Source organism: Buceros rhinoceros, unplaced genomic scaffold (assembly GCF_000710305.1).
Source record: "Buceros rhinoceros silvestris isolate BGI_N320 unplaced genomic scaffold, ASM71030v1 scaffold10087, whole genome shotgun sequence".
NCBI lineage: Eukaryota > Metazoa > Chordata > Aves > Bucerotiformes > Bucerotidae > Buceros > Buceros rhinoceros.
Window position 1 is genome coordinate 29,048 of NW_010421590.1, and position 1,570 is coordinate 30,617.

At 37.6% G+C, this 1,570-nt stretch overlaps 1 protein-coding gene across 1 annotated transcript in view; it reads right to left on the reverse strand.

The window, feature by feature from the left end:
• The window catches only part of MYO10 (myosin X), a 76,077-nt gene that overhangs the window by 17,659 nt on the left and 56,848 nt on the right, over window positions 1-1,570 (reverse strand). The window contains exon 25 of the mRNA XM_010139728.1: window positions 526-621. Within this exon, the coding sequence (XP_010138030.1) occupies window positions 526-621 (96 nt within the window). The remainder of the gene's footprint in view (window positions 1-525; window positions 622-1,570) is intronic.

Below are 1,570 nucleotides of genomic sequence, written 5' to 3' on the forward strand. Positions count from 1 at the left end.
AAATGCTCCCTTGCATGCTACTCTTATTCACGAACATGCTTTCACCCTAAAAATCCAGTGACTACATTACAACTTTTATCTGAAAATATTTTGGGTTCTGTTTAGGCAAACAGATCCCAACCCTGAAGGACAGTACTTTATTTCAGGAAGATTACAGGGTCTTTAATATTGATTTAATCTATGCAGCTAAACACAGCAGAATAAAGCACAAGACAAGCATCAATGGCTTGATGACTGCCTGCCTACAGACATACTGTATTTCAGAGAGCGGTCAGTAATAAATGGGTAACAACCCAATTGTATGCAAACTTTCACTGGCAGACTGACTCTTCCCAGAAATGTCCTGCCACAAGATTTTCTTCTCAGTAGGCCTTTCAAAAAAGTGTTAAATGCAACGTGTTTAACACAGCCAGAATATTTAGTGACAGTGGGCAATCAAATTAATGGCAAGCACAAGTCAGAATGGCATAGAGGTTAAAAAGGAACAAAGAAAAATAAAAGAAAAAGGCCTGATGATTTTCATACCTTGCATCCTCAGGAGACTCAGCAATTAAGTGGTAGGTCCTGTCACCCATTATTAGGTCGATACCATTTTCTTTGCCTGTATTATCAACAATCTCTCTGAAAAGAAGAAAATGCTGAGACTGAGCATTAGAGATTGACAACATTTTGAAAATTCTGTTCTGCTGAGAGGCTCACAAACTGCTGAAAATAACAGCAGTCGGCCTTAATCAGGTTCATCTCCAAGAGTCACAATGTGATTTATCAGACGGTATTAATTCATGGTCTACAGTAGTTGTTTTCTGCCTATACAGTACAAACAGTCAAACTATTATGAGTCTCAATATACCAAGTTAACTGTTCTGTTATTGTTTTAACAGGAACTGAAGAAACAGCATTATCAAACCTCAAGAGGGGTAAGCATAACTGAATTGAGAAATGGATGTCCTTCTGAACTGACTGCGTACCCTGGTGATTTTTGGAGTGGTAAAAAGAAAGCTCTTGCGGATTAAAAAGAAAAAGCTACCAAAACCCAGATTAGTGATTCTGTGTGGCTGTGAGTCAGCAAAGAGACAATTCCAAACATGACTGCCAGAAACAGCTGAGCACTCATCTGCTGAAAAATTACATCTTTCTAATTCGTAGTTTGGACATCTAAGTATCGATATAATAAGCAATCATGAACCACAAAGCACAAGACTTTTAAGGAGTAATTTATGTCTTACATCAGGTTTTCCTGAAGCTTAAGAAATCAACCTGATTTACTTTTTGCAGTTTTACTGTATTTGTCTGAAGCTTATTATTTCCTAAACTAGCTACACTTCCTCACCAGCTATTCTATTCTCATAGATCTCTATCCTATAAACAATATATACAAGCTCTCCGTAGCAGACTCATGAGGACAATTTATCTGCTATTAAAACAAAAAGCTGTAGTTCTGTCCGTTCTTCTTGAATTTGGTTTCCTTCCCAGTTTTTGTCCAACAGAATACCACCCTGTTCTGTGTTGTAAGTGAATCTGCCTAAGAGTTATTAAATTTGAACAGGGTCCCTAACACGTTGTGTCAGGA